The 15,964-nt window shown below is 34.2% G+C and overlaps 2 protein-coding genes and 1 long non-coding RNA gene across 4 annotated transcripts; 2 read left to right on the top strand and 1 right to left on the bottom strand.

Moving 5' to 3' along the window:
- Positions 1-154: 154 nt before the first annotated feature.
- On the top strand, positions 155-9,925 carry LOC122529813 (atrial natriuretic peptide receptor 1). Of its 2 annotated transcripts, XM_043656264.1 has the most exons (19): positions 155-258; positions 991-1,159; positions 3,295-3,460; positions 3,726-3,803; positions 4,387-4,666; positions 4,760-4,869; positions 5,271-5,459; positions 5,634-5,854; positions 6,096-6,335; positions 6,706-6,826; positions 6,884-7,092; positions 7,228-7,378; positions 7,805-7,964; positions 8,033-8,193; positions 8,285-8,451; positions 8,565-8,711; positions 8,807-8,999; positions 9,266-9,539; positions 9,616-9,925. In XM_043656264.1, the coding sequence occupies exons 1-19, from the start codon at positions 159-161 to the stop codon at positions 9,909-9,911; spliced, it is 3,432 nt and encodes a 1,143-aa protein (XP_043512199.1). In that variant the 5' UTR covers positions 155-158; the 3' UTR covers positions 9,912-9,925. The 2 variants fall into 2 exon arrangements, with proteins under 2 accessions (XP_043512199.1, XP_043512198.1); XM_043656263.1 differs by having other exon boundaries at positions 6,706-7,092.
- On the top strand, positions 1,910-2,863 carry LOC122529838. Its single transcript, XR_006306864.1, has 3 exons — positions 1,910-2,268; positions 2,351-2,409; positions 2,500-2,863. It is a non-coding gene; the product is annotated as an uncharacterized LOC122529838 (long non-coding RNA).
- A 73-nt stretch (positions 9,926-9,998) lies between the features above and the next one.
- LOC122529830 (cysteine and histidine-rich protein 1 homolog) lies at positions 9,999-15,111 on the bottom strand. Its single transcript, XM_043656298.1, has 6 exons — positions 14,790-15,111; positions 11,775-12,013; positions 11,499-11,710; positions 11,067-11,227; positions 10,776-10,978; positions 9,999-10,653 (listed from the first exon to the last, which is right to left on the bottom strand). Exons 1-6 carry the CDS (start codon positions 15,021-15,023, stop codon positions 10,626-10,628), a joined length of 1,077 nt encoding a protein of 358 aa, XP_043512233.1. The 5' UTR covers positions 15,024-15,111; the 3' UTR covers positions 9,999-10,625.
- Between the last annotated feature and the right edge of the window lie 853 nt (positions 15,112-15,964).

Here is a 15,964-nt window from a genome sequence, read left to right on the forward strand (position 1 = left end):
ATACGCTTTGCAAAAGTTGTAATAGAGTTACGCCAGTCCAATAAAAAGTCAATTCTTTTGAATCGTGACTATTTAATTTGAATTGTTTTCTGATATAATTGAATCATGCTAACCGAGTGTAACGTTTCGTGTCGTTAAAATAATTGCAATAGAAAAGAATGGAGAATACTTTACGTAAACAAGTGCTATTCGTGAGTTCGAAGCTTTTAATAATCGCAGTGGTTTCCCTGACTTTGGGTTCTGTCAACGTTACGCCAGGTGAGATTAAAATATTTTATTATAAGTTTTTTAAATCATATCCATTGAACAAAGATACTAAAAAAAAAATCTCATTTCTTTAAATAAATAATAAATTAGTAAGTGTTTTTGATAATTAAAATATTTCTAATAAAGTCTTAACATTTATTTAAAATATTGCTGTCTTGTTATTAACTGTCTATACATATGTAAGAGCAAAAAAGGATCGTAAAAGAGAGAAAGACTTGAAAATATACTATGAAAATATATTATTAGTACAATCTTTTAGCGACCCTCTTTTTTCCGATGTAGCAAACAGTTACGCTTATGAATGAAATAACCATACTTTCTGTACGATTTGTTCCGACGGCTGACACAACAACGACTTCTTCTACTTCGTTTGGATCACGATTCAGTTTCTGTTTGATGCGTCACGTTCAAATATATATCCAAATTTTTGCCATTAATTAAAACTAAAAATGGACTACATCTTCTTCCGAGTGTGAATTTTTGTTATTAATTTATTCTAATAAGTTGTACTAATTATAAAAAAAAAAGAATTAAGTTCAGATAGACGTAATCTGAATAACTAGTTAATAAAAATTACTGCGCGTTTTATTACTGTGACGTTAATAGAGTTAAAAAAAAAAATTGAGAAAAATTACGTTGCACGAAAACTAAAAAAGATGAAAGAAAGTATACTTATCGTGTTTCTCCAAATGGAAATTAATTTAGCTTTATTTATTTTTTCAGCGAATTATGAATACTCCATGAGAGTGTACAACGTCGGGGTTCTCATGGCTTCTCATTTAAGTAGCCCTTTCGATTTGGAAAGATGCGGCCCAGCCGTTGATTTGGCTTTAGCCGAAGTAAACGATTTTCTGAGCATCCACAATGTGAAATTGCGCAAGGTGCAAGGAAGGTAGGGTAAATGCAGAAAATCTCTTACTGCTTTCTCTATCTTCGATTTCTTAACATATATATGATTGTACAGCCACTATCAATTTTTACGTAAAATAAAAGAAAAATAAAAGAAGAATAGGAAAAATAATTATTATTATACGTGTAATAAAGAATGTCTGTGTCCTAGATAAAACGTTTACACCACACGTGATTCTGTGTAAACTGATTCACTTTTCCACCGCTTCCGTGTCATTACATTAATCCAATTGGACAGACGTTTGCGCAAAAAACAAGCCGTGATTGTGTGATCGCTGTTTGGCAAAACGAGAATAAAGTAAAAGTCAGTAAAAGTCAGAAAAAAATCATTGAAACAAAAATTACGCCTTTATCGAAACGCCAAATTTTTTCAAAATTTTGACAAAAATATATAAAAAGATATCGTGACATTAACTAACAAATTACCAAGCATCAAATCTTTGCAACAGATCTAGAGTTAATAAATGGCAACAAATCCCCATTTTCCCCCTTTTCAATCGAACGATATAGAATTAGACTAATCGAACCGAACGAATTAATCCACGTTACAATTGGTTAACGAAGGGAACGAAGAGCAAGGACCACCGAGCGTGATAATATCCCTAGGATCGGACAGCGGATCCAATTATTGGCTATTCAACGGTACGATTAAATCTATCATTATTTCCAAGTCGTTCCTTACGCTTGGAATGACACTGCACTTTGCCAATTCCCCCCCGACAATTATCAATCATTCTAGTTACGAACGTGAGTTACGAACGCGTTCCACGGATTCCCCGAGAATGCGGACACCCTGTTTCCATCGTTTTCTCTCTCCCCTCAGACCGGTAATTCAATCGCGACCTGTTTACACGGTGGAACACGATCATCCATCAACCCGTTTGCCCCCTGTTCTTTTTCCCAGTATTGTTTGATTTCTGCGACCCATTGTCCCACGCTTCCTTTTCCTTCCGAATTGATTCGGATGGAATCGTGTTGCGGAAGAAAAAAAAAACCCGCGTACAAGGAAGTACGTGAGCCTGAAAGATGCCAGTAAACAGTGGGCTGTGAAGTCACGTTAAAGTGGATCAACTTTCTTCACATTTTTTACACGTACTTATGTATACGTCACGTATAAAGATTTGTAATTTATATTGGGTTTATTCCCATAAGTAATGTCTCATTTTCGCAATAGGCGATGGTCTTTTGTTTTTTCCGTGACGAGCCAGTGCTTTTAACCTACCAAGTTTAATCGTATGTTAATTGTTGACACTTTAAAAGGTTAGTTGAAAGAAAGCATTAAGGATTACATTTTTTTTTTTTTTTAGTTTGATCTTGCTGTAGCGATCTCGAGCGACGAGAAGACGTATTTCCGAACTATGATGCTTTTTTATTTCCGAAAAAAAGGGGGAAACGCACAAAGAAAAAAGATTTGCGGCGTTCATGGTGATGATGTAAACGTAAGAATGGTACAGAGATGGTTTACAAAGTTTCATGATGGAGATTTCAACCTAAGTTTTCTCACCAGAAGCGGCCCGGTAGACTTGATGTTGACAATGTTCACTGGGAAGTTCTTATCTACATTCCCTTGATTATCATTTATTTAAATTATTACAAAATTCGTTTAATGGCAAAGATTTTGATTCTCTAAAGACTTGCAAAAAATGCATGTGTCTGCAGTTTTTGCTGAGAAGGATAGTGAATTTTGGTATATCATGCGATTGTCCACAAGATGGGAAAAAGTCATAATACAAAATAATGGATAAATATATTATTCAATATATTTATAAAGTTTACCTTACTTATAAAATTTTCGTTACTTATAAAAAGATATTTGTTATTTAATGCGACGTTATTTATGAAATAACCCAATATTATAGACACCATTAAGTATTAAGAACACGATAAAACAGCTTTTTCGAAGAAGGAAAGTTTCAATGTTTTCAAAAGAAGAAAACAAACTGTTTATTTTGTTTCATTAATCTTTCTTGATAAAACACTCTGTGTTAAGCAATAAGCAATGCAACTATGAAAAGGTAAAACTATGAATTAATCAGAGATAATTCTGCTCCATTAACTCACGCGATATTGTTGTTTTATTAAAATTATTGATAAACGTTATAATTGTATGATTCGCAGCTATCCATCATGCAGTGGATCTGCAGCACCAGGTTTAGCTGCCGATATGCATTTCCAGGCGAACGTGATCGCGTTTATCGGTCCAGCTTGTGCTTTCGCCCTGGAACCTGTGGCAAAACTCGCCGCCTATTGGAACACTCCTATAATCACTGGAATGGGTGACCAAGTACCATTTTTCACAGTCATTCATAATTCACTGCAAATGAATTTGAGAATTTTCAAATTACCGCAAATATATAAAATATACTACATAAAATACATTCTGCATTTACATTTAGATTTTAATCGCAAAGCAAATAAATTATTAATCCTTTTGTATCAAATGACAAATCTCTAAATAATCGTTCTTATATAACATAATGCTCTCTAAATATTTAATAATTATTTACACAATTTTGGCAATATCCAATTATATATTTTCAATAATTAAGCCGCCATCAGAAGAAGAAGAACTATCCGTAACGTCGGGTATCCTTGGAAGAATCAATAAATGGAAAAATGAAAGCTCGGTAAGAAAATTGTAACTATATTTCCCATATTCATTAGGTTAATTGATGTTATTTGCTTATCACATGTAACGAACGTGTTACATGAGGAAAAACACGAGGTGCTTCGCATGATACAAAATCCCTATTTACAACTTCATTAACTTTTAATTAGTCGCTTGCTTGTTAACACGGCCAATATAAAACTAAAACGAAGTAAATGAAGATCACAGGCAGTGATAAGTTCATTTTCAGTTGATTTCCTGATTTTAGTTTCATTTGATGCTTTAAAATTTTATAAACACGATTAATTTTATGATTAAACTACAATCGTTTATATATAAATTCATATTTTTAACGTAACGAAAGGAGATCGAATCACAATCGATATTTGTTTCAGTTATTAAAACATTGCAACATTTTGAATATTTATTTTTACATATGTGCATTCTATGCACAAGCAAATGAAATCAACGTAGATATTGACTTTAAGGAACTTTCTTTCCTATGAGCTGAAGAAAAGAAAATTCTCTCAGTTTCTTAATTTGCAAATTATCCTGAAAATTGCTTGGAATTTATCTCTCAATCTTGAATTTTTTGTTTCAAGGGAATTTTCAAGGATAGAAGCAAATATCCAACGCTCACAAGGATGTCCTATTGTCAGTGTCGACTTCGATTGGTTTTCTCTAGCATTTTTAAAGAATTTGGATGGTCGCACGTAGCGTTGATCTTGGATAGATCCGATTTATTTTCGTGGACAGTTGGGAAAAATTTGGAATACGGCTTAAGGAAAGAAGGATTGTTGAAATTTGTAAGAGAAATCGATGGAAATTCCGAGGACGAGTCGTATAATTTTTATTTGCGTGATGCTAGTATGTATGCACGAGGTAAACATCATATATGTATCTGAATCCTTCCTTGAAATTAATATATCAATATATTTATTTATTCCTAATTAGCATATAATTCATTTCTGACAGTGTTGATTCTTAGTGTCCGGGGAACATTGGTTAGAAAATTTATGTTGGCTGCTCATGATTTAGAAATGACAAGAGGAGATTGGGCATTCCTTGACGTTGAAATATTTCAAGTAAACTGAAGATTTTCTTTCCAACATTTTTAAATTATAGGCTAGTTAGCAGAGGAATGACAAAGAGATCTAAGTGTGAAATTTTTATAAAAATTATAGAAATCTTTTTGTATAATGCAAAAGCTTTTTGTAATAAATTCTTAAGAATGCAGAACAATTAAAATCAGTCAATGCCCTGCTCGCCACCCTATATATAAATAAATATAGTAAAATTAATCTCAAAGTGAATGTACGTAAAAGTTAAAAATGTTCAATCTAAATTCAAATTTAAATTCAAAGTTGGAATGCTTTAATTTGGATTAAAACTTGGAAATTTAAATTTGATGAAATTGTGAAATGTTGTTTTATATCCATATATAAGAACAACGAACGTGTTTCTTTTCTTTTTGATAAAAATTCAGGGTTCTTACTGGGGTGATCACGATTGGGAAGTTCGTGATGAGGATGACAGTATCGCTAGGAAAGCGTACGAGGCATTGCTCAGAGTGTCTCTTTTACAACCCACCAGTCCGAGATTTCAAGATTTTGCTGAAACTGTTCGCCAACGAGCTCAAACTGACTACAATTATTATTTTTCAGAAGGAGAAGAGGTAACACTTCTGTCGATTAATCTATAAATGTTGTATAAAGTTAATTTAGTTTAGAAAGAATTTTTCAAGCAAAATTCACCCAATTGTAATACAGATGTAATGACTTACAAAATAATGAAGAAAGCGGCCGTTAAACAACAACGTTAAATAATATTAAATAAAAATTATGCCCAGGTAAATTTCTTTATCGGAGCTTTCTATGATGGCGTATATTTGCTGGGGATGGCATTGAACGAAACTCTGTCCGAGGGTGGAGATATCACAGACGGCATATCGATAACGAGGAGGATGTGGGACCGAGACTTCATTGGTATTACTGGGCACGTGAGGATCGATGACAATGGAGACCGCGACGCGGACTACAGTATCCTGGATTTAGATCCTATCACGGGAAGGTCAGCGTCAATTAAGCCAGCCATTTCTCTCGAGCCCGTTTGCTCGTGTTAATCAACCTCCATTCTACCAGTCAACTGAATACATTCGATCCAAATGCCGTCGCCATTGCGATGAAACCTTCGAATTCACTTTGAATTCCATGCAGAATTTTGATGAAGCATATACATACTGCACGTGCTGTATATTGGGTATTATGTTGCAGATTCAGGCGAAAAAAATACTCGAATTCGAAATTTGCAGGTTCGAAGTAGTCGCGCACTATTTAGGATTAAATCGAGAATATAATCCTGTGACTGGAAAGAAAATTCATTGGCCTGGAGGAAGAGAAGGCCCCCCTGCTGATATTCCTGAATGTGGATTTCTGGGAAACGATCCTGCTTGCACATCCAGGACTGAAGCTTATACTTTTGTCGCGTATACTAGCTTGGCTCTTGTTGTGTTTCTTCTTGTTGCTGTTACTGCAATCTGTGTATTGTACAGGCTAGTACTCTTTTTGTTATTTGAATCAATAACGTCAATGTGATTACAAGAACCACAATTTAGAAAATATGTACCATATTATTGAGAATATTATAATATACAATATTCCTGTTAAAAATTTTTTTATACACTTTTATATACACAAAAGAATTAAAAACTTTTCTAAAAATTTGTAACTTTTTATAAAAAAAGGTCTCTCGTGAGAATTGATAATAATACATTTGCGGTAGGAAATTTTCGTTTAAAAAAATTTTAAAATTTCAACTCGAACAATATGTGTAAAAAATTGTGAAACTATATAGATATGAAAATGGAAAGTTTAAATTTAATTCAGCGGCTTGCAAATTATAATATTATTATAATATTTTAGACATCTGAGAGTGTCGGCTGACCTGAACAACATGTCCTGGAAAATCAGACCAGAGGAACTACTTCTGGAAATAGGGAAACCTTTCTCTTCGAAGATCAATCTACACCAAACGATAGCCGAGGTGAATGCAACTGAGTCAAATAAAGAAAACGTAATAAAATCAGTCTTGCCGTTACAGAATTTTGGATTGGAGCAGCATATTCGCCGTGAGTCACAATTCAGCTGTGAATCCTTACCTACAACTACAGTATTCACCACCGTTGGAATCTATAAGGGAGAAAGAGTGGCTATTAAGAAAATTACTAAAAAGAAGGTAGTTGACGTCACCAAGAAATTGTTGTGGGAAATTAAACAAGTTCGGGATGTTACTTCAGAAAATACCGTCAGGTTTTTATTATTATATATAATTTTATTTATTAATAATGATACAACTATATAAATATAATATTAAATGACGATTTTGTTATAAACATTGAAAACAAATTACCATTTTACACGTGAAATATTAAAAATGAATTTCAGGTTTATCGGTGCATGCTTCTGTTCTCCATCACCAACGGTGTTGATCTTGACAGAGTATTGCCCCCGAGGTTCCTTGAAAGATGTCCTAGAGAACGACGCTATTAAATTAGATTGGAATTTTCGAATGTCTTTAATCCACGACATCGTCAAGGTAGAGCAGGTGCAAAAGTCGTATCACATGTTTATTTTATCCAATTTAAAGCAGGATTTAAATTCTATTCCAAATAATACATCTTTTCACCGCTAATTTACTTTCAAAAATAAATTCTAAAAAAAGAAATAAATTCTAAAAACACTTCTTTCCCAAATTTTTAACATCACTCTTTACAATTATATTTAGATTGCGGATATTTATACGTTTGTAGGAAATGCATAAAAATATGCAGAATTGGAACGTATAAAGTAATTATTATAACATTTAAAGGGAAAAAAATGTAGGTTCAATTTCTTTCTTTGATTGAATTTCTATAAACATTCGCAGTCCAGTCATACTTATCACTGATTCTCGAATATTGAAATAAAACTGTTCTGATATTACTAGAATTTTAGAAATACAAAAAAATGATTTCATTTACAGGGAATGTCTTATCTCCATGCCAGCGAGGTTTCAGCACATGGAAAGCTTCGGTCTTGTAATTGCTTGATCGATGGCCGTTTCGTCTTGAAAATTTCAGACTTTGGCCTCAAAACACTCACAACCCCGTCTGATTTGATAATGGACGATAATTATTATACCAGTAAGTAAGATCAATTCGTGAGAAACAAATAAAAGATCATTGACTGTTACAAATTATCGTTTGGACAGAATTACTTTGGATCGCGCCGGAACTTTTACCGTTAACTGTGACACCTGGCAGCGCAGCGACTCAAAAAGGGGATGTTTACAGTTTCGCGATCATTTTAGAAGAAATTGTGATCCGTGGTGGCCCGTATGAATCTGTGAAATCGTTTATGACTTCCCAAGAGGTATGATAGAAATTTTGGTATGATTTTCAAAACGTGGTATAAAAAAAAAAATAATTAACGAAGTAAATGAAAATTTTATAATATTACAAAGATCGTCGGCCGCGTTGCAGCTTCAGAGATGCCACCATTCAGACCGGAAGTAACACCAAAAGACTGCCCGCCGGATATCCTATCCCTCATGGAGAAATGCTGGAACGAAATCCCAGAGGAACGACCAACATTTCACGCAATTCGCGAAACTATACGTAGCATTATGAAGTAGGTTTTCCAATACAGTTTTTTAAAAAATACAAATGTTTCTTCGAACGAGGTTTGTCTTTTAAAATTGCGAGGAACATTATATTTAAAAAAAAAAAGTAATAATTTTCCAGGGGTTACTGTGAGAATTTAATGGACGATTTATTGAGGCGTATGGAGCAATATGCGAATAATTTAGAAGCCCTCGTGGAAGAGAAAACGGAACAATTAAGCCTAGAGAAACGACGTAGCGAAGAACTTTTGTATCAAGTGCTTCCAAGGTAATAATGTACTTAATAATATAAAAATATAGACTACATACACTATTTTCTTATTTCGAGAGTTTCTATATTCATTTTCAATTACAATATCATAGACAAGTGGCGTGTCAACTAATGGCTAGAGAGCTGGTACAACCAGAGCAATTCGAGTGCGTGACAATTTATTTCAGTGACATAGTTGGCTTCACAGCTCTCTGCGCGCAAAGCACACCAATGGAAGTGGTAGATTTTTTAAACGACCTTTACAGCACTTTCGATCGTATCATCGAATTCTACGATGTTTACAAGGTATTTCAATGTCAATGTCAATCACATTCAAACGATAATCACTAGATTGTAAATATTTATACATTTGTGAAAAATTTAAAAACTGATGATAGAGCACATAAAAATCTGCTTCAAGATATTCAAAGTAAAATGCTACAATACAGGCGAACAAATCTCCATTTAGATTCTATTTCTTTTTACTTATTTATAAAAATATAAATTTATTGACCTAGCTGTTACAATTTTTTGACATTCTTCCATCATTAATAACATTTTTATGTATTAAGGTGGAAACAATAGGAGATGCATACATGGTGGTGTCTGGCCTGCCAGAAAGAAACGGCGACGAACACGCGAGGGAAATTGCCCTAATGGCTCTAGCGATTCTTGTTTCTGTACGTTCCTTCACCATAATGCATAAACAAAATGCGCAACTCAGTGTCAGAATTGGCGTACACAGTGGGCCAGTTTGCGCAGGTGTAGTTGGCAAAAAAATGCCACATTATTGTCTTTTCGGTGATACAGTAAACACTGCATCGAGGATGGAATCCTCGGGACTACGTACGTTATTTGAAATCAATTCCAAACTCATTATTATGAGATATTAGTCTCACTTTCATCTTCTTTCTAAATATAGCATTACGCATACATATTTCTGAAGCAACGAAATGTATATTGGATAAATTTGGAACGTTCGACTTGGAGCTCAGAGGCGAAGTGGAATTAAAGGGGAAGGGACGAGTCATTACTTACTGGTTAAAAGATTGCTCCGAACCAGATCCAAGGCTACCGACACCGAAATACCGCAAACATAGCATCAGTACACCAGAAAATAATTTAAATCCCCTAATCTTCCCGCCTAACAATACAAATGGTCCAAAAGCCAACAACAACACTTTCATTAATTTATCAGAATTACAACAGACCGTATAATTTTCGTAATTTGAAGGTAATTTGAAGACGTAAGAAGAGTCATTGTCATCGATGGTAGATGTTCTTGCGATTTAAAAATTATAAGTCTTAGTAATTATAATAAATTTATTTTTTTTTTTTTTTCTATTACAATATGTCGATTTGGGATATTACATCAATAACATTTAATTTATACGTAAATAGAATACACGCTTGTGTCGACAGGCATGTGCATTAAATTGTTCATCTCGAGCAACATGATTGGTCAAAAAGTCGTAATAAAATCGTTTTTTTTTTTTTTTATCTACTTATGGAAACAATTCTATTCACCAATGTCGGTACATTTAATACACTTGTCTAACAACAATAATCTACATAAAGCTTGAATGAATTGGAAGAATCAATGAAAGAAAATATGAGGACGTCCCGAAATAAATGGAGAAATGAAATTAAACATTGCACTTTCTTTAGAAGTATTCGCACATTACTTCTGCTACTCCTTCCGTGTTAAAACTATTCGCGATTTCAACGTTGTGTAACTTTTTCTGAATGTAATATGTGTATAGACTACAGCAGAATTAGCATCTTTATCTTCATTATCGTTACGGTTAAACACTACTAATAATTGGTTAAAAATCTCTGTGTGATCTATGTTCTTATCGCTGTTGAATCTAAAAAGTTATCTCAATTATAATTCTTTCTCCATAAAGTCTTGGCAGCAATTCTCGTGTTGAACTACTTCGATGCCAGGAACATTATTAGTCTGAAACGAAAATATTTTATTTATGTATAAAATATTTTGTATACATACATGTTATAAACAATCTTTTTCTGTGACCTTAATAAAAAAAAAACAAAAATTAAGATATAAATATATGTCATTACCTGAAACTAATAGCTCTCGCAGCAAGAAGTCTATTGCATTCTGCTGTGTCAGGCAAGGGTAAAGGTAAATAAGGGCTTTCATTTTCTTGGTCAGTGAACTCGAATTTGTGTATTCTTGGTTGTACTTTCATGTCGCCAAAAGGTCCTTTCAATATCAAATAATGAAGTGGTAGTGGATACGTTGTTTTTGTCTTCAAAATCAACTGCAATGAATTAAAAAGCGCGAATCAAAGAATCTGTGTTAAAAATTAATTGAGACACGAGTCGGAATATCTTTGGATTTTTACGTACTTGATAAGTCATATCTCTTTCTGAACTCTGAGTGGGATCACGCTGACTATTATTGATCCTCGCTTTAACAACCCATTGATTGTTGAACGCAGTGAAACGTGAAGTTTCATAAAACAGTTTATGAACAAACTCGTCCGTACGATATGGCTTCATTTGCAGATCTATAAAGGATGAAAATTCCACAGATAACTCCAGTCCTACGTTCTCTACGTTTCTATTAAAACGAGTTTATTTAATTTCTCAAATATTTCCAATGAGGCATCTAAAAATCTACGCGAGCATTTTAATTTCGATTTGACGACAGAGATTATCCCTGTTGCTGCCAAACAAAGCACACGGAACAAAGTAAAGTCTCTTTCGCAATGTTTTTTTGGTCTAAACAGGATTGAATGAAAGTTTGAGAGCCTTAATGCACGAGAAACAGATACAGACCGTTGAACGTGATTTTCTCGTAGGACAAAAGATCAAAGACATTGTCATACAGCCTACGTTCTTCAAGAGTACGGGCATCGATATCACGTAGAGCTTCCATCACGTCCAGCCCTGTACGATGTGGATGTACACAGTGTGCCTCGTGCTCTGGACGTTCGTGGTTTGGTCCACGCCATGGACAGCCGATTCTACTGTACTTGCAACTGGATATTCTACGTACAAGAAACAAGGGATTAACGTTACTTTTCACGATTCTACACGTTAACGTTTGATTACCTCTCTTCGCACATGGTCTCTTCATGGCGCTCCAAGGAATTCCTTGGGAATTCTTTCGCACAATATTGACATTCTGCCGGCAGTTCGGAAACTGCTTTCTCAACTGCCAAATTTCGAGACGGGGATGTTCTGCTGATCTCGATTCTGCAATTCGGACATGTTGCCATTTCATCTCTTAGCCTGGCATCTGCGAGGACATGAGTGAAGCAACCGGCACACATCAAGTGTCCATTTGTACACTGTAAACATTGTTGCAGTATGTATTACTAGCATTCTTGGTTTCATATTACAGAGGATAGAAGCCTAACTTTGTTGATAAGTTTAACAGCCTGTTATACAATACATCTCGTTATACAGTACATGTACAGCTGTGTGCAAAATTTAATTTACTACTTTTAGTAAAAAAAAAAAAAAAAAAGAAAATATCGATTAGAGGAAGAAAAGAGAGAATACTTTTGTTTGGAACGAAATTATTTAACTTTTGCACCAGCTGCCATATCTTTTCTCTTTTTTTTTTAAATATATATATGTACAGCCCTTACAACAACATTAACCAAACTAGAATAACAAAACTAATGTTCATGTATATTACCATAATTTGATGTTTTTAAACCTGAAACACAAAATTGTAATAACTATTAATAATTCAATTCATCATATTGTGAAACCAGTAGGCTTAAAAACAATGTGAATATCACCAAAAGCAATTGTTATTAATGCTGCCAATATTGATAAATAGAAAGGAAGAGAAAGGGATAATGATGCGTAGGATAAGTGAAAAAGGGTGTCATATGCGAAATAACTAACTAATAACCTTTAAGAATGTTTATTTTGTTCAATGCTTTTCAACTATACATGTTGTACAGATTTTCTGGAAATGCGCTTTCTCTCTCTCACTCTCACTCTCTCACTATTAATCATAATTGGTAAACATCAGTTCCGCATGGATCTACAATAAAATTTTCTCCTAGTAACTAATATCTGAGTAGCTCCTTCATCTCGATTATTATTTCTTACAATAAACGTAATAGTTTATAATTGGAAAAATGTATTTGCTATATTATGTGCTAAAGACTATAAAAATCTGTTGGGTTTAAATAATTTCTATTTCTCTTTTACTCTCCTTTATTGTCTCTCCTAATTGATCTTTCAGAATACCAGCAAGAATGAAGTTAATTGTTTAAATTACTTAAAATCAAATATTCTGTGTAATATCTACGAGTTTACAAATGCATGAATACAACGTTCAAACTTGCATACCTTAGTAAAATAAAAAATACATTATGCGCTGGCCAGCGCACTGAGTAACTTACATGTATGCATCTCTATCATGATGGAATAAACGCAACATTCTTCCCATTTTTACAGTTAATGAGAATAGTGAATATCAAATATATGTTACATATATTTCCATTAAAAAAAAAAAAACAAATTGAAAAGAGAAGTGAGAACAAAATATAGAGTATGGGTAGAATGAAATGCTACAAATTTAATTAACAAAGGAACTTCTGTAAATAAACATTACTAAAAAATGGGATCATTGTTTGAGCATGCTTACACACAATAATCCTCGATATGTCTATATGTTTCTCGCATGAGTTGAAAATTCGCCATAGACATACATATTATAGAGATGAGAATTACTTTTTACATGCATGCATAATTATGTTTATCAGAAGTATCGTGTCACCTTTACAATACAAACCATATGAGAAAAAACACTTGGGCAATATGTTTGCTAGAAATGTTCAATAAATAATGAAAGATCTCAATGTAAAGAATTATTTTGTAAGGACATACTATGTATGAGAGTGTCTTTTTTTTTATCTTTTCTTTTTCAAGTCAGATTTTGCTAAATTTTCTAAATATATTCAACATATGTGAAACTGCAATATTTGTATTTAACAAATTAAAGGCTGTTCTTCATACATCTGTTTTTTTTTTTCTTTTTTTTTCAAAATGTTCAATGCAACTCCTATTAGGAAAAAACATATAGTTACCTACCTGTAATTATATAAATACTATCTTAAAGAAGACAATCGTTGACAAACGTTTTTCAATTGTCAACAAAAAAAATGCTTGCAAGGTCAAAACTTGAAGCAAACAGAAAACACGAAATTTTATTATCCTGCAATGTTAGAAAAAATAAAATTCTTCACCATAGAGGCAAACTATTGAAAAATATTTACGTTGTAACTGCCAAGAGAAAAGGAGGGTAAGAAAAACAGAGTGAGAGAGAAAGAATTTAATACAGAAACAAAGGTACGTAGCATCAAAGCCTGTTGTCAGTCAATGAAAAAAATTCAACTCGACTACAATCAGGAATAAAATATATAATGTATAAGTCTTGACTGTAAGAAGCGACAACTTCAAAGAAATATTTCTACGTTTCTCAGAAAAAAAAAATACACGTCCGACTGTTTAAAAAGAAAAGAGAAAGAACATATCTCCAATTTTGTCTCCCTTTTATTCGAACTTTTATGTCACTTTTCACAATTGAAGCGGCGTGAAAATTGAACGAATGTTACATGGTACGTTACGCTCCACCGCGGCCGACATACTCTTGCACTTCAAGTAGGACGTTCCTGCTGTCTACCGAGAGTGTCGAGTCAGAGAAGATACAGACAGACGCGATGTCGGATGTAAAAAAGCAAAATTGCCACGGTGCATAGTGCGCGCGGTCATGATGATCAGGGATTGATACAAAAAAACAGTTTGCCCCTCGCACGTGCGTGTATGCACAAAGGCATCAACGATTAAGAGAAATCCACCCGACTGGCCTCGGGTGAAAATGTCGGATAGAAAGAGAGAGACGACGACGTCGTCGGAGGTGGGACGACAGTGTCGCACGTACTGTTAATACCCGGGATACGTAAGACGGCGGTTACACTCGTGAGAAAATATCGTGAACAGCGTCGAATAGCATGACCACACGTCGCCGCCGATCGTACATAGTACACAGAAATATATCGAGGTGAGAAGATATGATATGAAAAATTTACTCGTGAAACTTACCTGATAAACGGCTGCCTTAGGCAAATCGAGGCAAACTGCGCAGCAGAGGATGCCGCCCAGGCGGTGCTCCAACTTCTGCTCGGTTTTCCCATCGTTCCGCGACAGTTTACGACGCTTTTTATCCGGCTCGAGGAAGTCCTCGATCTTCTCGAGGTCGTCGCGAATCGGAGTGGCTGACGGGGCCTCCTCCGAAACGCTACTCGACGATGCAGCTTCGTTGCTCGGGTCCGCCATATTGATTGTTTTGATTTTTCCTCAGGACGTGAGCGCCAGAAGTGCGCAGATGTCAAACGCAGGCTACGCAACAGACTCCCTGGTATAAGAACGATGCCAAGCGCGTCGAACACTCCGTCCCGACGCTCGGTCGGTAATTTCGAATCGCAATTTTCAAACAAATTGGGACACGAAATTGGAGATGTGTGTATATATATATATATATATAGGTTTATTATATATATATGTTGTTTTATATACATATATATGTTTTAAATATAAATATACATATATATATATATATATACATACAGAGTGGCCATTGAAAGACTAAATGATATAAAACAAAAATAACTTTTACAAACACGTTTTTAAAATTTTTTATTATTTCATTTGGAAATATAATTAATAGGTTAATTACATAATTAATTATAATTAATCTCCAAGGGATGCTCTACAACCTACAAAAAAAGAAAATAAAGATTTTAAATACACAATGTAGTTTACGAGAGATTGAATATTGATCAAACTAATGTTTCGATCTGTGGAGAATAATTTATCGATCTATGGAAAATATACATCTTATGAGATAAATAAAACATAAGAAGAAAGCTGCAGGTCTAAAATTGAAGAAGGAATCGCGAAAATTTGCAAATTAATTGTCTTAATTTAGTTTTTTTTGCAAATGAACCTTTGATCGATTCATGGGCATGAAAATGCTAGCGCCGCGTAGCGGTGAAACGATGGAACTAAAATCTATCGTTGTCCTTGTTGCGCACTATGTCTGCTCTTTGTCTGTCGCACTGCATAAGTCTGTCCTTGTCGCACATTAGCGCGCTCTTTGTCTACGGATAGTGCTGCCATCTAAGCCCTTTCATTTTCGGCTGGCACTAAAAAGAGAAAAAGGAAAAATCTGATAGATGGCAGCACGTTATTTCTCCAACTGTGTAATTCTGGACGTA

This window comes from Frieseomelitta varia, unplaced genomic scaffold (genome assembly GCF_011392965.1).
Source record: "Frieseomelitta varia isolate USP_RPSP 00005682 unplaced genomic scaffold, Fvar_1.2 scaffold_310, whole genome shotgun sequence".
NCBI lineage: Eukaryota > Metazoa > Arthropoda > Insecta > Hymenoptera > Apidae > Frieseomelitta > Frieseomelitta varia.

Bases quoted from the DNA above. Each gene is read 5' to 3' on its own strand.
- LOC122529813 (XM_043656263.1), top strand. From the start codon at position 159: ATGGAGAATACTTTACGTAAACAAGTGCTATTCGTGAGTTCGAAGCTT. The intron at 259-990 runs GTGAGATTAAAA...TTATTTTTTCAG, and splicing joins TTCTGTCAACGTTACGCCAG to CGAATTATGAATACTCCATG. The intron at 9,000-9,265 runs GTATTTCAATGT...TTATGTATTAAG, and splicing joins AATTCTACGATGTTTACAAG to GTGGAAACAATAGGAGATGC.
- LOC122529830 (XM_043656298.1), bottom strand. From the start codon at position 15,023: ATGGCGGACCCGAGCAACGAAGCTGCATCGTCGAGTAGCGTTTCGGAG. The intron at 11,228-11,498 runs GTCTGTATCTGT...CATCCTTTATAG, and splicing joins CGAGAAAATCACGTTCAACG to ATCTGCAAATGAAGCCATAT. The intron at 10,654-10,775 runs GTAATGACATAT...TTTTCGTTTCAG, and splicing joins GCGAGAGCTATTAGTTTCAG to ACTAATAATGTTCCTGGCAT.